General features: G+C 40.3%; 1 protein-coding gene across 8 annotated transcripts in view; it reads left to right on the forward strand.

Annotated features, from left to right (window-relative positions):
- The window catches only part of PLEKHA7 (pleckstrin homology domain containing A7), a 2,079,953-nt gene that overhangs the window by 26,516 nt on the left and 2,035,682 nt on the right, over window positions 1-17,755 (forward strand). Inside the window, exon 1 of one of the 8 annotated variants that reach the window (XM_044082764.1) lies at window positions 4,401-4,504. The exons of 6 other annotated variants lie outside the window; for them this stretch is intronic. In XM_044082764.1, the coding sequence (XP_043938699.1) occupies window positions 4,422-4,504 (83 nt within the window). In that variant the 5' untranslated portion in view covers window positions 4,401-4,421. Of the gene's footprint in view, window positions 1-4,400; window positions 4,632-17,755 lie in introns of those variants that run through there. One more of the 8 variants, XM_044082770.1, reaches the window with a different exon arrangement.

Below are 17,755 nucleotides of genomic sequence, written 5' to 3' on the forward strand. Positions count from 1 at the left end.
TATATATAATTAGCAAGGCGTGTGTGGTGTGCAGGATATCTTGCTCTCCTGTAAAGAAATTTTACATTTTTTTGTTTTTCTCAGTTGGCTGTTGATCAATTTAATTTGTGCTTGACCATTTGCCTTTCGAAGGTTTACTTTTTTAGTATATGGACATATAGCTATATATGTGTGTGTGTATGCATGTATGTATATATATATATATATATATATATATATACACACACACGTGTGTGTGTGTGTGTATATATATATATATATATATATATATATATATATATATATATATATATATACACACACACACACGCTGTGTGTGTGTGTGTGTATATATATATATATATATATATATATATATATATATATACACACACACACGTGTGTGTGTGTATATATATATATATATATATATATATATATATATATATATATATATATATATATATATATATATATATATATATATAGTTATGTATCTGTGTCTATATGTATCAGTATCTATATACGTTTATACTACATATTATATATATATATATATATATATTAATGTGCATGTTATAGGTGTATAATGTATGTGTATTTATGATTATATCATGAAATGCTCAATACTCAGGTGAGAGAAGCTCAACTAGTAGAACACAAAAGAGAAACTGCACAAAACACTGAATACTTGCCTCCGTCTAAAAAGCCTTGCATTGATAAATTCCGGCTAAAAGTCAGGATCATGTGTCATCTTAGTAGTGGTAGTGTTAGGGAAATAGTTTGTAGTAATGTAAGTGTAGTGTGAGGAGTAAGAGGTAGGGATGAGTTAAGGTTCGGAACATGAGTACGTTGGTTCATGGGGATAACACCTATTTCAGTGCAAAAGGGCTGTTGTAATTGTGTAACTGTGCTGCAATATGTCACCTTCCTCATACTAAAGCAGAGTTTGTTGTAGTAAAATGGGTTGGCATTAGCACATGAATAAAGTGGTGTTGAGGGAACAAGAACTATTGTAGTTGTGAAACTTTGTTGGACCATCACCTCCTGCATACTAAAGGATACTTTGTTATAAAATGAATTTGCTAATGACTTTGGCATAACTAGTACTAAGAAAACAAGTACTAGTCCACTGAAGGATAAGAGATAGGATGGACGTGAAGAGCAGATTGCGAAGATTTCATGGGTGAATTTAGAAAGCAATCCTGCATGCAGAGAATAGTAGAACTGTTGAATTCAATGTATGAAATCGGCTGTGAAATTTGATTCATTGTGATGGGTGGATCATTTTATAAATATGGTAGAGGAATGTTGTCTTGTTGCACAGGTGTTAGCTAGGTATACAGACAGTAACCAACAAATGTGGCAATATACTGTGGCCATGTACTAAAATTTTCAGTAAATATAAAAAGCACACAAATGTGAAATTAAAAATCGAGAGATAGCAGAATTTAGTTGTCAAGCCCTTTCATCTCCCTTAAAATGAAACATCATCAGAACAGTACAGTAAAACTCAGTCACTCAGTAAATAGTGTTTAAATAGTGTTTAAGATCACATTACACTAGTTCAAATGCTGAAGGTACAAACTCTCCATAAACTGAAACATAAGCTTCCTTAAATAATACATTTTCAAAACACATTTGATATTTTTATAATTATTCAAAGCAGGATCAATATTTGCATCCAGAATTAACTGCAGCTTCATTTCCTTAAATTTTAACAACATACCAAAATAAATGTGTCATGTTTGTTTTGATTGGTGACGTTTATGGTCCTCCCTAAGCATGCATCTCTCTAACATTTCCCCTAGTTTTATAAGGGAGTGTTCACTAGTTTTTGTTTCCTTCTGGTGAAGTCTGGCTATATTGAATGACAGTTTTAACAAAGATAACGAATATGAGACTTTTTGCCACCAGACTTTTGTAATAACCCTCACAACGTGGAGTTTATTTATATCTTCTCTGGCATTCCATATTTTAAATCCAGCTGGATTTCTGAGTAATTGCAGTTGAACTCCTGTTGTCAAAGGAAGTGACCTTTGTATATCATCATCTTACATCTGGTTATTCTCTTTCACATGCTCAGTTTGAATGAAAAAAAGAAAGATATTTGAAGTGCTTATATATTTGTTCCTCAAGGAGACTCGTGAGTAATCTTAGCATCCACAGTGTCTGTGCCTTGTGTTAGCGAGCTGCTTCAAATTGTGATAGTAATGAATTTTGGGGGTGGCGTGAGGTAAATGGGTGATTGGAGCAGTGGGACTGTGATGTGCTTTGGTTATAGTACATATCCTTCCTCCTACAAAAGTGCCTCAACAGTGTTGGTTGTCATTACTGTAGGACTACTGTGCAAAACAAAGTTTGCTGATGCATTAGTATATGGATGCCATGTGAGATGTTTGTTCAGTTAACTAGCTTAGCTTGTTATTTATCTTATAACCCCCATCACTGGATGCCAGAAGAATTCCATAGGAACTGGTTAAGAGGAGATGCTATAGAGTTAAATGAATGTTTATCATTTATTTTACTGGAAATTAGCTTGTGGAGCTGTGCTGAAGTGATTCTCAGACTTTGCTTTGTGAAACACACTGCCAACACTGCTGTCTTGGTAACAGGCAGCCGTGTATACTTAATAAAAGTAGCATGAAATGGTGCCAGAATAATGTATACAGCAAGAGTAGTGCAATCTTGTAGCAATGGGGTTGAATTACTTTATTCATGGTTACCTTGGAATACCATAATTGCTTAAGTGCTGGGTTTGTTAATACATGTGTGGTAACAGTGAAGGTTTCATGTGTATCAGCTACAGAACAGTGAGGAACATGCACATGGTGTCCTTTTTGCACATTTATATTTACAGATATGCAGCATCTAGATCTCTTTTCAGCCTGCTGACATCTGTTGGACTCCTGCACACACAGTCTTTTTTTAATTTGGGTGTATGACACCACTGAATCATAGGACAAACTTTTGTCTTCACATTGTCTAGTATCTGTGTCAGCTGGTTTACTGTGGGAGGATGTTGTCTGCCCAGCTCTTAAGCACAGAGTACAACTTAAATAACTCAGTCTTGAATAGTGCAATGGACACTCATTAGTGTTTGTGGTGGTGGTGCTGCGGTAGCGTTGTCGCCTCACAGTAAGGCGCTGTCTGGTTCGATTCTCAGCTAGAGCATCCTCTGCGTGGAGACGTGCGTGAATGGGCATACCTTTGTTGAAGGTTGTGCGTCAGGCCTGGCAAGCCGGTACGTAAAAATCAACTGCCAATTATTAGCAGACCGGAGTTCCGCTGTGGCGACCCCTAACCGGGAAACGCTAAAAGACACAAAGTGTTGAGTAGGAACATACACACCTGGAAAGGACATAGTACATCAGTGAATTGCTTGCCCACATGAGCCATCAGGTAGTGCAATTAATGACTAAGAGAAATGCCCTGGCAATTTGTACTAATTATGACTTTCTGGGTGAGGCTGTCTGACACTGGGGAAGTGGTGACAGGGTGGGTGTGTGGGGGGGTGAGTTGCTTTATCAGGGAGGAGATCTCCAATGATGTTGACCTTTCTTGTGGCATCCCTAGGCTTCTAACCTTGTCTGGATGGGGGTTAATGGCAGGAAGGCTGATGAGCTCCTGGCACAAATGGCCTTCATACCTGCCTGGATGCCAGCTTCTTCTGGTCAACACCAGCCAAGTCACTGGCCAGGTGTCCCTGATAGAGTATGTGTGGGCTGAGAGTCACAGAACTGGAGTAGTTATCAGCAGGTAGGGAGGTAAAAACATACAAAAAAAAAAGTTGTTGAAGAATGTTGTATTTTGTGGCAGTGAAAAACTATACTAAGTAAGAGAGAGCAGGAGCAGTATGCTGCCACAACAGTTCAACAAGAAGCAGATTGATCAGATTGCGTAAAAAGTTTCTCACACTTAGGCTGTTGATGATATTCTATAGATAACTGAAGGCATGTAAACTTTTGCATTCCTTTTAAACCACTATTTGCTAAGAATAAAACAGTGTAAAGTTATAGCATTGTTTGCAAAAGATAAAATAAACAGTTTTAGTCCGTCTGTGTCTGGATTTGTAGGAAACCATAGTTTTTAAAAATGTTATTTCTGGATTAACAAGGCAACAAAAACAAAATTCCATTACACTGACACTTTAATCTGTACTCTTGTTCTGTATCATGCTTGAATTTCTGTTCATTGCTGTCAATGAAGCTGTTGATTTACATGCTAAAAACTGTGTATTGCTGAGCAAAATTTTTTTGTTCATGTTTATTTTTATTCTACCAAAATGTCTTCAAGATGAGCTTATTGGAGACTGTGTGCTTCAAAAAGAAAGCAAATGATTGCATTCTAGACTTGGAAGACAGCTTGTGTTAAAGATAGTCATAGTACACATGACCATACTGTTAGACTCTGACATCAGTTCTGTGGCAGTCACTTGGAGAATGTCACAACGACAGATATTAGTCAGTCTATTGCTTGAGGCTGTGAAGGCTGCTTTGTACAGTTATCTGGAAGCAAATATGATGTGAGTTGCAATTGTGTACTAGTCTGTGAAGAAATAACCTGCCAAAGCTCTGGTGAATTAGGAAAGTGTAAAGTGAGGACTTAAAAGGTTCTAGTAACTTAATTTTTTGAAGGAACCCGAAGATCAGGTAGGTAATAATGAAGTTGATACCACACAATAGACTTCATTTTTATAATTGAATGTAATCACCTAAAATTGCATGTGCATATATGAAAGCATGCATATTAATGTTCATATGTGCATAAAACTTATCTTCATTGACTTTCTCCTGTTTAATTTGTACATATGATGAAGGAAACATTTTTTTATTTACAGAGAACAAAAATGTGCTCCAATATTGTCATTAATTTATTATGTAAATTGATCAGTGGACATAGAACTTTGTTTTAAAGTTGCTCAGAGTAGTGAAATGTGCCTTCCCAGTAGGGTTGTACACTCCTTGTGCCAACATCCGTATCCATAACTGTTAATTAGAGTTGCTGTAAGTATGGACTGAAATCTTAGTGAAGACTACATTTAGCAAAACAGACTGGAAAATGTAACTTTGCATTTCATTAAAGCTAATGTGTTCATTCTTTTTTGATTAAACGTGATCATAGCGAGGTATAATGATGAGCAACTTTTACAATTAACACAGACTGTATATTTTGCACAGTTTGATTTTAGGTAACAATGCAGAATTTTACTTTAAGAATCTGCCTACAACGTGGGTTATAAATAGTTTCATAAGCGCAAACACTTGGTTATATCTGAAGCTTGACAGCAGTAGATTATAACATAAATTCAGACTGGAGCTTATGTGCAAGAAACAGCCACATTGTCAGGCAGATTGATGCAGAAATTCAAAAGGAAGGAACTGAAAAGACATTCTCACAAAAGGGACAGTGGTGCTGCTTAGGGAGAGAAAAGGAGTGATAGCAGCTCAGATGAGTGATCAGAGCTATTTCAGAAAACAGATGTAAATTGAAAATTTAGGAATTATGAAATTAGTCATGTAATCATCAGCTATATATTAGAAGACAAAAAGTATACATAATAGTGTGGTCCTTTCTCATATAATTTGGCATCTTATTGCACAATAATGCTGCAAGTTGTTAAAAAGTAAAGACTAAGATAACCTCTTTTGAAGTTGTTCTTTCCAAATCTGTAGGCAATAATTAGTTCTTGAATTAGTTTCCAAAAGAAGGAACTTTTTTCGAAATTTAGTCAAAACTTCAGCCTGGGTCAGTGGTATAGTGGAATGTAGCCCTGACAATAACTCAGGAGACCTGAGTTTGAGTAGTGTTTCAGGTGCTAAACATCACAGGGAGAAGAGGATGGGTATGCCCGCTGTGGTGGTGGTGGTGGGGGGGGGGGACTGAGGGCCCTGGTTCAGTCATGCCCACTGCTCCAGTAAATGACCTAGCATTAACCAGTAGATAGATGTGGATCAGAAATGGGCAAGACCACCCAAGTCAGTGATGGTAGCCTTTGTCTCTGTGTGTGTTAAGGAGTATGCATACACCTAATGTAGGGGTGTAGGTTGTCTTGATGAGATACAGGCGCCCATGTCACCACCATGGGGATGGGGAGAGACTTTGTAACAGATAATGCTGCCATTGCTGGGATGCTGGTGAGAATGCTGTCTCTGCAATGGGCTGTTTGGGTAACAGCCCCCCAGACAACTCTTACCCTAGGAACATCCACCATTCTCCTAGGGAATTAGTGGACATGGCTCAAGTTCAGTTGGGGGAAGGCCTGCTGTTTGGCAGGCAGAGGGCTGAAGATACACAAGAAAACTACAGACAGGATTTCAAGAAAGTAGGTTCAAAATGTCAGACTAAAGGTTGTCTTTGTGTTTGTCATTGAGGTACATATGCAGTATAATATAGGCAGAAAATAAAATGCTTTTTGTACCCATCTGTTGAGTTCCTACTATTTTTCTATGCAAACCTAAGATCAGCTCTGGGAATCTTTATTGCATTGCTTAGTCACTGTCTAATTCTCTGCGGATTGGCATATGTTTGCCAGCGGAAAAGAAAAAAAGAACAGTCCCTTCATCATACAGTTTAACATTGTATTTGCTGTCACCACATATCCAGAACTTTTTCCAACTTGAACGTTAAAGTATCCTAATTTACTATGTTTTTGAATGTTGAATGTTTACATCTCCCTTTCACTTATTGTAGAAACCTCTGTCACTTGCTGTCTGTCATTTTAGCAATGTTTACCTGGTGTCATTGAGTACTTGCTATCTATTCTATCCCTGACGTATCAACCATATCTGGATTGTTTGATAGCTGGACAGAAGGAAGGCTTAAGTGCTCAATTATTTTGCACTTGCTGGTGGGGGAGTATACCCATGCCCCAAGTTCCAGGAAATTTGAAGTTGATTTTATTAACTTTGGAGTGCAGGAGATAATCGCCTTGCTTGGAGTATGCTCCCTATAAAAAAATGTATTTCCAAACATATGTTGATCACATTTTGTCAGAGATGTTGTGCTCAGTGAAATAGCCTGCAATCATCTCCCCTGGAATCTGTTTCTTTAAATGCAAATTGATTCCTCTCTCCGGTTATGTAGTTATAGCCTAGCTTTAGGCATAATGAGTGTGATGACCTGAAGTGTAGATATTTTTAATACATCTTACCTACATCAAAAAGCATTTATCACCATCATACCTGTGTCATCAAGCATTTATCACCTCTCTACTGCCTTATCAGTTGAGAAATGTCTGCTCTAATTAACTAAAAGAGGAAAAGGAGACACTTCATACATAGCACAGACTGCCCCCCCCCCCCACCTTTGTCAAACCCATTAGAATGAGATTTGTTTAAATCAAAGTGAAAAAAACGTGAGAGTAAAAAATGAGTTGGCAATAAAACCAAGAGAGGCTTTCATTGTTCTTGACATCAGGCCTTTCGTTTGTAGTTTGTAACTGTGGAGTTAATTTAAGTAAGAGAAGTTAGAGGCAAAAACATTGCTTTTAGTAAATTCATTTGTTGTTTTAACCATTCTGCATATTTTTATTGAATAATTCTGTTTTTATGATTTTTTTTTTCAGTTCTAGGACTTTTAGACATTTGCCATTTGAATTTGGAGCATGAAGCCCATCACTGCTAGTACTTTGGAGGTTTGCATGGTTTACTCCTATTATGATACATGCATAGGAAAGAGAGCTTAACCATAGAAACTGATAGAAAATCCAGACAGAAAGGGCTTCTTCAGTCTACTAATGGCTGAATTGTCATTCACTTTTGTTGTTGTCTACAGCCTTTCCAAAAGCAAGTGCATAAAGTAGTATTACAGCATTATTTAATCTCCAGCAGACTGTAAAATAGTGCAGGTAAATGAGGTGCTAAAGCATCAGTTTTGCCTTTCTAGTTAATTATTTACTTTACTGTAGAATAGTGCGGTTAAATGAGGTAATCCACTAAGTACAACAGGTTATTCCTTTCTTGCACTTTTGAGACATTGTGCTCGCTTCTTGAGGTTTACATCATAATCTCATTATACCATAGTGTGTGAGAAATCAGGAAAGAGCCAAGGGTTTTCATGTCTGTTTTATACAAATCTGTTGTCAAGCAGCATCAAATAAAAAAAAAAATTCAGAGAAACAAATCGCTGTTTCTTGTAAAGTGCAGTTTCTCCATGTAACATTGTATCTTTTGAAATGTGCTGAAATAGAAACCTTGTTTGTGGATGGCACATGATTCAGTGGGTGAACTGACTCATCATTTGCTGTGAATGAATTCAGATGAACTTTCACAGCCACTAGTGTTTATAAAATCTAGTCAGTAATTCAGTGTAATGCAAGCAGTTCACCTTAAGAAAATGTGACTCGTAGTAGTGGGCAGGTATGGTCTACTAAAACTCAAAAAGGAAGCTCCAGATTACTTTTCACTTAATTAGCTGCTTCTATAGTAAAACGCAGTTGGGATTTAGAAATGCGTAGCACCCTGCCTGCATGTTGCATTGTGCCTGAGTGATTGAGACATAGCTGTATTGTATGAAGGCAGTGGTAATCCACTGGATGTGCCTTATGTAAATCAGCAATGTACTGTACCCCAAAAATTTTCAGTGGCATTGGAATAGCATGGTAGAAACACTCAAAGAATGGATCTACCACCCTATGTGGGATCTGTAGTGAAAACGTGCACTGTCTTTAGATGGGCCATTACTTCCTATGGCAGGAACAGATCTGTTGGCAATTAAGTGTTGTGAAATTGTGTGTGTGTACACGTGTGCATGTGTGCACATTCGTGTTTTTGTATGTAGAGGTATGATCATAGCTGCATGGATGTCTATGCATGCTTGTGTGTGTGTAAGTGCATGTTTGTAGGTCCCTGTACAACTTAACTGCATGTGTTACTAGCTCTAACTGTGCTAGTGTTAAGTTTGGAGACAGGATAATGACCTACTTATGATATGCTGCTCAGTGTAGATTTAACATGCCTAATTGCGAAATATCAGTCTTATGCTAGTTTGTTCACTGGGGTCCCAAGGTGCTGGTAGTGATATTCTGTGAACCCCAGAAAGTCTTTGCTGCACTGTCATATATTGCTACTACATTGTACTAAGACACTGTATGAGTGAACCCCTTAAAAATACTTGCCAATTATACCTTTGACAACCAAGAATTTTATGGATTTCTATTAAGAATGTTTGAAACTGAATCAGGAGACTGTTATGAAAAGTTATTTTATATCTTCCTTTGGCATGTATCTATAACTGTATATGAAAAGCCCAGTTGGTGGACTTGCTATTGTTTTAATTTTACTAGTTTGTCCCGCTTTTCTAGTTCTGCAGACTCTTTTGCTATTAAAAAGAAAAATATGTATAAAGAAATATATTAAAGCAATTACTCTCAGTTATGAGGCATATAAGTCTGCTGAGCATTTTTTTTTGTGACAGAAGAAGAAAAAAATCTTGACATTTGAAATCCTTGGCTTAGATTGCAGCTTTGTGATCTTATTAAAGGTTAGTAATGACTGGTTTAATTTTTCCCTAACTACAGAAGACCATTTTACTGTGCCCTATACTTCCACCTCAGAACATGGCCAACTGTTTAAAATTAACTAGAAATGTACAGTACCTGTCATTTCTGTGTGAATGCATTACTAGTGCATTGCTTCTTTTTAAAATTCAGAAAAATAATTGGAACCATCTCTATTCTATGACCTTCAAACCTGTTTGTATTAGAGGGTCAGTAGTGCTAGTACTAAAACTGTTTTATCAGAAATGCTTCAGATAGTTGTGGAAGTACTGTTGACTGGATGTCATCCAAGGCTTATTTAGAAGTCTTTATATGGGCATGTTGATTTATCAGCAGCTTTCCTATCAGTGACCTAACAGCAAAATATACCCTTCTATTCTGTATCAGCATGTTGACAGTTATATAAAGAAGTTTTCTTTTTCAACAACGTAAAGTGCAGCTTTAAGATAAGGTGTACCACACTAAATATGCAATTAGATAGGTCTGACCTGCATGGCTTTGTTGTTGTTCTGATTACACACAAAATGTGTTGTCTGTATTGATGCAGAGTGTAGGTTTAGTAGCATGTTTAATGGGCTGAGTATGTTTCCAGGCAGCCTAATCAGAAAAGTAACAAATCAGAACAAGAGGTAGTCTTTTGAGGAGTTAATAGCATCATTCTCCATGCACAGTACTTCAGGCACTAGCAACATATTTTTTCTGTACTGCTTCTTTAATGTTTAATTATGCAATCATCATTCTTAGATTTATTATATACATGTATGATGTGGTTTTATGATGCACAGCTTTAGTTATCACTTTGACATGCCATACATTAACTTGCCGTTCATGCACAGTGGTTAAGAAAACAGACATTTCATTTAACAAGAAATTTATTATATATTACTAGTGAACAGAGATAGAATCCGTAAAAGACACAACAGCAGCATTATCTAAGCTTTCAAATTGTAAGGCCATCCTCATGTAGATGCTGTCATTTCTTCTGGGAAAGACAGGCAAATGTGGAGGTTCCTGGGATCTATATGAAACAGAAGAGTTGCCAAATGTACTCTGGGATTTCAGGTAAAAAAAGGCAAAAAATGCTTGCTGGCTGAAAAAACTGTCAACCTGTTTCACTGTGGAAAGGCCTGAATTTAGTTACTTCCATGTAAAACATATAGCATTTCTAATCACAATCCCTGATAGAGGAATAACCCAGGGCTTCAACCTTTGTCTGCTCAAGTGCGTATTCAGAAATTTCTGAGGGGATGAACATGGAGCAGCCATCTACTCTAGGTTGTGTTTATAATTCCAAGGGCTTTTCTGAAGAATTAAGAGTTCTTCAAGAGTAGAATTTTCAAAGCAAGAAAAATTGTCTCTCAGTCTCAAGTACAAACTGAAATTTCCTCAGATGCTGTGACCAAAAAATAAGAGTTAGAAGTGAAAGATGCTTGTCTTTGTGTGGCACTCTTATATCAGTTTTTGCACCTCTCCCACAAGGGAGGTAGAAGGTTGCAAAAACTCAGCATCCATATGACAAAGAAAATTTGCTAAGGAGATGTATGCCTACGATGGCTTGAAAGACTGAAAGACCAGCACAGGCTCTGCTAAAGGGATCATGCTTACTTAGTAAATCACTCTCTTGTGTACCTAACTTGCCATCTTCCAAGAAGTGGTGAAAATGCTATTGAAATTCAGCGCAGGGAGTAGGTAGACTGAGGTTTCTCCAAGATGGGTGTAAGTGCTGTGGAAACAGAGAATGCTCCATCTGCTGACCTCATGGTAGGAGGACAACAAAGTCAATACTATGGGTTTGAGTTCAGTCATAGAAAAGTACAGTTGTGTACCTACCATAAATGTAGATGTCCGATAGATATGCAACTGCAGTCATAACATATGGGTTGTCCTGCCTCAGGCAGCCCTCGGTCGGCCGGATTCCAAAGTCTGGGTCCGACGTCGGCTGATGTCGCATTTCTCTCCGACGTGAGAGTGGCAGGAGTACAAAAGCATCAGCCGATGCCATCTTCTTCAGTGTTTCTTGCCCCAGATGCCAGGTGCCCTCCAAGGAAGGCTGTAATCAATTTGGAAGACAAAAACAGGTTTCCAGACAAATAAATAAGTAATAAACAGATACACCATAACAGATATTCCCAGCTAGGATAACAGGGAGAGGAGTGGACCCAAGGAATAGAGGGGAAGGAGGGAGGGAAAACCTGACTGCAGTTGCATATCTATCGGACATCTACATTTATGGTAGGTACAAAACTGTACTATGTCCTTCAAGAATGCAACTGCAGTCATAACATATGGGTTGAATACCATAGCTTAGCTGGGGGAGGTGGAATGCTCTAAGAAAAGGATGGTGTAGCTATCAATCCCTACAGGACTGCCGAAGCAAAGCCTGCTCTGGATCTGGAATATAAAGGGAGGTTGTAATGTTTGGAGAATGTATGCACGGAGCTCCATGTGGCAGCTTCTAGAATGTCTTTTGTAGGCACCCCTCTTAAGAATGCTGTAGAGGTGGCTGTAGCTCTGGTAGAGTGTGGTCTGACATTGGCTGGTACACTCTTTCCATGGAAGGAATAACAAAATCTGATGCAATGTCCAATCCATTTTGAGATAGTCTGTTTGGAAATTGCTTTTCCTTGTACTCGAGGGGTGTAAGCTACAAAAAGCTGATCAGACTTCCTATTGGCCTTGGTTCTGTCCAGGTAGTAGCGAAGTTGTCTGTGAATGCCCAAGGTATGCAACAGTCTTTCCCCGTTGTTCTCAGGATTGGGAAAGAAAGTAGGCAGGTGAATTGCTTGATTTAAAGAAACCCTAGATACCACTTTTGGCAGAAAACTAGGGTTGGTTCGTAAGGAGACCCTGTCTCTATGAAAGGTTATGAACGGTGGTATTGCCATTAGGGCCTGTAGTTCCGAAACCCTTCTTGCTGAGGTAATTGCCAACAGGAAAGCTGTCTTCCATGAGAGAAATTGTAAGTCCACAGAAGCTGCTGGCTCAAAGGGGGGTAGAGTCAGTTTTTCTAGGACAAAGTTGAGGTCCCAAGCTGGTACTGGGGCCTTTCTTGGTGGCTTGATATTCTTGATTCCCCTAAGAAATTGCCTTAACAAAGGATGTGAGAACACAGGTGGATCAGTGTTGTATCTAGCTGAAATAGATGAAGCATGTATTTTTATAGAAGAATATGAGAGTCCATTCTGTACCATATCCGCCAAGTATTCCAGGATGAGTGGGATGTTCAATAATGATGCATCATGACCCTTGCTGGTATTCCAAATGCTGAATCTCTTCCATTCTGCTGAATAAACCTTTCTGGTGGATGGTCTGCGGGCTTCTGTTAATATCCGCTGAACTTCCTTGGAGAGAGATAGATTGAGGTTATTCATGGAATCTCCCAAGCTGTTAGCTGGAGCGTCTGAATGTTGGGATGTACTGTCTTGAAGTTGTTTTGAGTCAAAAGATGGGGCCATTGGGGAAGGGCCCATTTTTTGTTGTGGCATATGCTCCGTAGTAGTGGGTACCAGTGTTGTCTTGGCCAGTCTGGAGCTATTAGGATCCCATTTGGCTTTTCTGCTTTGATCTTTAGCAGTACTGTGGTCATCAGTGGCAGAGGTGGGAATGCATAAATTTTTAGGAAGTTCCAGTTGAATGAGAGAGCATCTGTTTTCCATGCTTGTGGATGATATGTCCTTGAACAGAACTTTTATAGATGATTGAGGTGGGAGGCAAATAGGTCCACTTCTGGCCTGCCCCATGTCGAGGTGAGTCATATGAAGAATTCTGGATGTAACCTCCACTCGTGGGGGTCTAGAAAATTCCTGCTTAGGCTGTCCGCCAGCACATTGTCTTTGCCTGGAACAAACTGGGATTGCAACTGTATGTTTAAGCTCAGTGATTTTTCCCAAAGATTCATTGTCAGTCTGCAAAGGGGGTAAGAATGGGTGCCCCCCTGCTTGTTTATGTACCACATGACAGTGGTGTTGTCTGTCCGTATTAGCAGGTGGCCTTGCTGAAGTTGTTGTCGAAAGGCCTCGATGGCATGCATTACTGCCAGCATTTCTTTTTGGTTGATATGCAGATGTGCTTCCTTTGGAGACCATTGTCCTTGAATACATCTGCCCTCCATGTGCACCCCCCATTCAAGGTTTGAGGCATCTGTGGTCATTGTTTGTGTTATTTGAGGTTTTTTGAATGACATACCTGTGTTTGCCTGGCTTACCGAGGCCCACCATAGAAATTCCTTTTGTAGGCATGGAATGAGCGGTATGGTTGTCTCTAGGTTGTTGCTGTGTTGAGACCATAAACTTTTTAGGTACCATTGAAGCTTTCTCATGTGTAGTCTTGCTAATGGAACCAGGAGAATGCAGGATGCCATGTAACCCAGGGCCTGTAGGAATCTCCTTGCAGTCATCTGGGTGAGTTTTGCCAAACCTTTGAAATAATGAGTTAACTTCTTTTGCTTGTCTTCTGTTAGGTAAGCCATTTGAGAGGTTGTGTCTAGATTGGCTCCTAAGAAGGTTATTTGCTGGGATGGCTGAAGTCTTGACTTTTGGAAGTTGACTGTGTATCCCAGAGCTTGTAGCAATTGTATGACATAATCCAAGTTTTTTGTCAAAATGAGTTTGTCGTCCACTTGTATGAGGCAGTCATTCAGGTACGGGTAAATTTGGATCCCCTAGAGCCTGCAATGAGCAATTACTGAAGCCAGGCATTTTGTAAATACTCTGGGCACAGTAGATAAGCCAAATGGCAATGCTGAGAATTGATAATGCTCTGGCCCTGCAAGAAATCTGAGGTATCTTCTGCAGCTGTGTCTGATAGGGGCATGCAGGTATGCCTCCTTGAGGTCCAGAGTAATCAGCCAAGACCCCTTGCCCAGCATGGGAAGGAGTTGCTGTAAGGTCAGCATTTTGAACTTTGGTACTATGAGAAAGGTGTTTAATGCGGACAAATCCAGTATTGGTCTCCATTGAGTTTCTTTTCTTGGAACAAGGAACAGTCTTGAGTAAAACCCCTGGCCTTGTTCTTGTTGTGGAACTTTTTCTATTGCATTGATCTGAGCAAGCAGAGAAATTTGCTTGATAGCCTCTGCCCTCTGGTTTTGTGGTAGGTTTGGCATGCCTTGTTTCCTTGGTAAGGTATGAAAGTGTAACCTGTAGCCTTGGTCTATAATGTCCAAAATCCATTTGTCCTTTGTCAATCTGTGCCAATTGTCTGAAAACAAAGATAATTTTCCGCCCAAGGGAGCTTCTGTTTGCTCTTTGGTTAGCGGAAGTAGAGGAAAGTCATTGGGTTTGTCCCTGTGGGGCAGGAGAAGCCCCTGTGTCACTTCTTTGGTTTGCTGGTTGCCATTGTCGTCCCCTGTAGGAACCTCTGTATTGTCCTCTTCCTCGGCCATGCCTGTTTTTGCCCCTTTGAAATTTTTCAGGATTAGGAAAGGACCAGTTTTTTGAAGGCCAATTCCTGCTGAATCTGGGTGGCTGAACCTGGAGGAAATCTTTGACTGTCTGAACTGACTTGGCTTTTTCCTCAATGGTCTTTAATACATCTTTAGCATTAGCACCGAAAAGCTTGTTCTTTTCCAAGGGTGCATCAAGAAGTTTTGCCTTAACATGATCTGGTAGAAGTTGTTCTTTTAACCATGCATGCCTACGAATGACCGCCCCTGTCATAGCTGCCCTACATGAAGCTTCCAATGCATCATATCCACACTGAAGAAAGTGATTGCTAACTTGCTGAGAGTTATGTACAGCCTCCTGCAAAGACTTCCTATCTAAAGGTTCAGGAGAAGCCAAAGTTTTCTGTAAATCATCTAACAGGAAATCCTGATATTGAAACATATGAAAAGACAATTGAGAGCTCTCATAGACAAAGTAGTGGAGGTGTAAACTTTCTTCCCCCATCTCTCTAATGACCTAGCTTCCCTGTTGGAAGGCAAAGGATTTTTGGAGGTGGTAGCTGAAACCCCTTTCGGCCCCTGTGAAATAGTTTCTAAATCAACAGCATGGGCCCTAAAGAAATGAGAATGTGTTTCAAGGACTCTATAGTATCTGTCCGGCTTGGCAGGAGCAGGAGGGAGAGTATCCGGGGTAACACTGGAGTCAGAGTATAGATCATCCAAAACATCAAGCACAGGAGCTATAGCTAAGGGCCTGTGTTGGGGCTTTTTAAGGAAGGTTCGAAGGCGCTTTCTGGAATCAGAATATTCCTGGCCTTGCCACTTAAAATGTTCCCTCATGGAATGCAGAGCTTCCCCAAAAGAAATATCCTCAGGAGGGGAGGCCAAGGGGATGGAGTCCTCTGCATCTGAGTCCTCGTAGGTCTGGAAAGGCTCTTCCTGGCTATCGGAGTGGCCAGAGGCCTCAGAATCTTCATCTGAAGGGAGAGGGTCAGTGGGCTCAACCCTGGGCCTCTTATCAGGAGGAGGTTGGGATCCTCTCTCAGGATGGGCCTGGGAACCTCTGATCATGGAGATTAAGTCTGCTGCTATAGTCATGATTTGTGTTTCAGGAGTAGGCTGAGGTAAGGCTTTAGCAGTAAGGTGCTTGGTCTTGCTGGCTGCCTTAGCACGTGTGTAGGCCTTGATAGACATGGACATGGGAGGCCTAGCAGCTCCACGTGCAGGAGTGACCTTATCCACAGCAATGGTCTCGGGCATTTCCTCGGTTTCAGTATCCGGAGGAAAATCAATAACTGGCGTTGGTGTTGTCTCCGGTATCGGAGGTATCAGTAATGCGGTGTCTTCGGTTTGGAGCGGTGAAATAACCGCCTCAGAGGAAACCGGGGCACTCGCGATAGGTTTTGGCATGGTGTCGGCGGAAGACGCGGGCCGAGGATGTCAGTCCCGGTCTTTTCGTTTTTTAGGAGTCTGCGATGTCGGTAATTCCGATGGCATCGTGTAATCGAATTTTTCGCCGAAAAAGTCTTCAGCGAACTCCGCCCGGTGCCTGAGAGTGTGCTTATTGAAGCGAGCACAGGCGGCACAGGCCGAGACGTCGTGGTCTGGGCCAAGGCAAGGAAGGCAGTAAGAATGGAAATACTTATGAGGTATTTGTTTACCACAAGACAAACAATTATTAACTTTTTCAGCAATTTCTGACATTGGCTGAGGCAAGAAAAGGTCCCCAATGGGGTACTTAGCTTTTTTGATGACTTCGGATCGAAGAATACAGGAGCTGACCGACCGGCACTTGCGAACTGCTTCTGCTTCGGGCACCGCGCGGCAAGAAAGACTGAAGAAGATGGCGTCGGCTGATGCTTATGTACTCCTGCCGCACGTCGGAGAGAAATGCGACATCAGCCGACATCGGACCCAGACTTTGGAATTCGGCCGACCGAGGGCTGCCTGAGGCAGGACAACCCATATGTTATGACTGCAGTTGCATTCTTGAAGGACATCATGTCCCCTCAGAAAGAAAATAATCACCTTCATGCATTCTTTACAGACTTCATACTCCTGCTTTCAGCAACAGAAATGCCACAGTGCAAGGGATTATTTAAGATCATAGGAGGTTACTAGGCTAATGGCCCTGAGGCCCTTAGAAGCCTAGCCAAAGACTTTATCCACCCAAAAAGGAACCTCAGTAAGCACCTGTCGCCCCTGTCAGTGAGGGACACAGATGGAACCCTTGGACAATTTTGTGGTTCCCATCCACTCATCAAGGTTGCACTTGAAGAGGGTCAGCGAGGTACTCTGTTTGATGTGTATGCGAAGTCTATTCCAGAGATGGGGGGAGCCTCTGTGAGACAAACCTGTCTCTCCAGCAGATTTTGTTGATGTTGCATTTTAGATTTAGGCCTTTTGAACTGATAATGTGCGAGGAGTTAGACTTATGGATATGGAGCATCTCTAGTAGTGCAGGGTCTGAAATTGCTTTGTAGGCAAGACATGGATCACCTCTGAGCAATCTGCATGATACCGAGTAGAGTGATAGTGATTTGAGCCTGTCTATATATGACAGGTGTTGGAGGCCATGGATTATCTTTCTGAGGTATTTCTGTGGACTTTCCAGTTGGTGCAAGTGTTTGGAGAGGTACATACCAGACAGGGTGTTAGTGATGAGAGTGACAGAAGTGATAAAAATATAGCACATTATCAAAGAGACAATGCAAAATATGTAGACTTTAATAAATTTAATTCCAAAATTGTAACACACACATGGTCATTTATTTTTGTTTCAGAAAAAGGTAGTTGTAAGAGGTCTGCCCTCTTTAAATTGTTGTGTATTGGTCATGTAGTGTGGTTTTCTGTACTTGGCAGCTTCAAAAATCCCATGTGATGAAGGGGGTTCA

This window comes from Protopterus annectens, chromosome 9.part0, assembly GCF_019279795.1.
Source record: "Protopterus annectens isolate FY-2018-M chromosome 9.part0, PAN1.0, whole genome shotgun sequence".
In the NCBI taxonomy this organism is placed as follows: Eukaryota; Metazoa; Chordata; order Ceratodontiformes; family Protopteridae; genus Protopterus; species Protopterus annectens.